The sequence below is a fragment of the Nanorana parkeri genome, unplaced genomic scaffold (genome assembly GCF_000935625.1).
Source record: "Nanorana parkeri isolate BGI_ZX_2015 unplaced genomic scaffold, ASM93562v1 scaffold2022, whole genome shotgun sequence".
Lineage (NCBI taxonomy): Eukaryota > Metazoa > Chordata > Amphibia > Anura > Dicroglossidae > Nanorana > Nanorana parkeri.
This window is the reverse complement of record NW_017308290.1, coordinates 40,730-43,097: the sequence shown is the minus strand read 5'-3', so window position 1 is coordinate 43,097 and position 2,368 is coordinate 40,730. Positions and strand designations below refer to the sequence as shown.

At 50.8% G+C, this 2,368-nt stretch overlaps 1 protein-coding gene across 1 annotated transcript in view; it reads right to left on the bottom strand.

Moving 5' to 3' along the window:
• Positions 1-2,368, bottom strand: part of FAM92B (family with sequence similarity 92 member B) — a 22,611-nt gene that overhangs the window by 12,228 nt on the left and 8,015 nt on the right. The window contains exons 3-4 of the mRNA XM_018572417.1: positions 598-666; positions 42-143 (exon numbers count right to left, since the gene is read on the bottom strand). Coding sequence (XP_018427919.1) covers positions 42-143; positions 598-666 — 171 coding nt within the window. The remainder of the gene's footprint in view (positions 1-41; positions 144-597; positions 667-2,368) is intronic.

Genomic DNA, 2,368 nt, shown 5'->3' with positions numbered 1-2,368 from the left:
GGGGGGGTCATGTGACACAATGAAGCCATTGTAAAGGATACAATCATGTGGCGGTCTGATGGCGCCCGGTGACGCAGCTTCTCCAACTTCTGTAACTCTTTTATTTCCTTGTTCCTCACTGTATTGAATTTCTTGATTTCTGCCTGCAGGAAAAAGAGACGCGTGAAAGATATTTGGAACAACGCCAGCCTAAGCCCAGCACAGTAATATGTGACAGCAATGTTCCCTGTGATATAAAATAGATGAACAATACAATAAATGAAGTGCGTTTCCTGTTATAGGTGGTGTCTGGTAGGCGGAGCCAACCGCTCCCCTTATGGAACTTCTGTAGTTGCTGGTTCAGCTTCTGTCCACCTGGGGAGCCCATCTTTGTGCGGTAGTCAATGTCAGAGGGGTTTCCTCTAAGGCAGGGGTGGAGCTACAAGTCCCATGAGGCATTGCAAGACTGACTGTTAAAGGCATGACCCCCAGAGGCAGAGGGATGTTAGGATTCGTAGTTAAAGCACAGTTGTAGGGCCGCAGTTGCCCCCCCCCGAAGACATATACAGACAAGAATTCCTCCACAAGGTCTAAATTTGGGTTGCGTTGTGTACTCACCCGCTTGTCCTTGATCAGAGCACCGTACATTTTCATTGGGTTTACCACTTTGGTTTCAAGGCGCTCCACCTGTAATTGAAAGGAATATTAGGTATAGTAGTGCAGGTTCCAACAACCCCTGGCACACGTGTCCTGGCCGGCACACCATACCCGATGGTACCCGCTGCCATTGGCTGCAATTAACCTCTTAGTTGACTGTCAATTACAAATCCTGGCCCACCAACCTCACTGACGTCACTGAGTGTCTGCTGGCAGCTGGAGGATGCGGGTGTGCTCTGCAGAAGAAGACCAATCACATGCCTGCAGTGGAACCCTGCGTTCTTAAAAGGAGAACTATGGGGTTAAGTCTTTTCCCCATAGTTCTCCTTAGGGTAACGGGAGGACACAAACTAGCGTCCTCCTGTCACCCTAGGCTCAGTATATAGGGAGCTGCTGCTAGCGGTATACTGAGACGCCGCAGCTGAAGCGGATCCCGACAATTGTGCCGGGATCCGCCCAGCTGCGTGACGCACAGCTGGCTCTGCCTATCTAGAGGGGGAGCCAGCTGTACCCGCCCCCTCCCCCGTCCGTTCCGCCAGTCAGCGCTGGAGGATCGGAGCGGGGAGGGGGGAATCCATCCCCTCCCCTGTCACGGCAGAGAGCTGTGACAGGATCGAGAAGTGAGCGAGCACCGGTATGTGTTCGCTCACCTCCCGATCTACTGAGCCGACCTCTGGCAGTCTCATTGTCACACGTCGGCTAGAACTATGAGGTGAGTGAAAAGCACTCACCTCATAGCTCTCCTTTAAAGGTACAGGGTTTGGGACTGATCTGAGGTCTGAAGTGCATGCATTGGGGATGATCCGAAGTTACAATTGCATGTATTGGTGCTGATGAATGCATTGGTGGACCCCCATGCATGCATTGGGGCTGATGTCGGCAGGGAATGCATTGGGGCTGATCTGATGTGCATGTTTTGCTTTGGTGTTATTTTGGAGGTCTAAAGTCTAAAGTGCATGCATTAGGGCTGATCTAAGGTCTAGGTCTAAGGTTAGCGTTAGGGTCGGTGTAAGAGACGCTTCTGCTTATCAACAAAGCCATCACTCGCCATGTCAGTGCAGATTTGATGATCTCATGGCTGTCACAAAGCAAATCCATTCGATTTTTTTTTTGCTTTTCATGACAATTTCAGCTTAGTGGTCCCCATAACGAAATTTGAGTATAATTGTGAAAAGATTACGTCAAAGGTGACATTTTTGCTGCAAGCCCGCTGTGCGTGCATCAAATTCGACTTCCCCTGTGAACAAAAAAGTGAATCATGAAATCACAACACACAAAAAAAAAGTGCACAAGGGTGCTTTGGTCCTCCTCCGAAGAGGAAGGGCCTTGAAATTCCTGAACCCCTCGGGCGCAAGGCTCCTGACAGGGGCAAGGGCGACTCGGGTCCACCTACCCGAAGGCTGGCGGACCCCGATCCTCAGGGTCCTACCGAAGTAGGTTCCACAAGTACTAGATGGGCACTTCCCCAGAGAGACCCCTAAGTGGGGCAAGGCAGAGAAGCCTGTGAAAGCCACAGAACCTCCCCCCTAACATCAGGATGGGCCCTGAGGGTACCCGCAACCTTTGTCATCTGTAGAGTCAAAGGTGTAATCGTGCATAAAAAAAAGTGCTTAAAATAAATAAGTGCCGGAGCACAAACAGAAGCGTGGTGCAGAAAATGCTTTAGGTGCCGTGACCTAGTGACGGTGAATCAAGTGGGGACCCAAACCCAAGTGACTTCCCAGCACCCCTG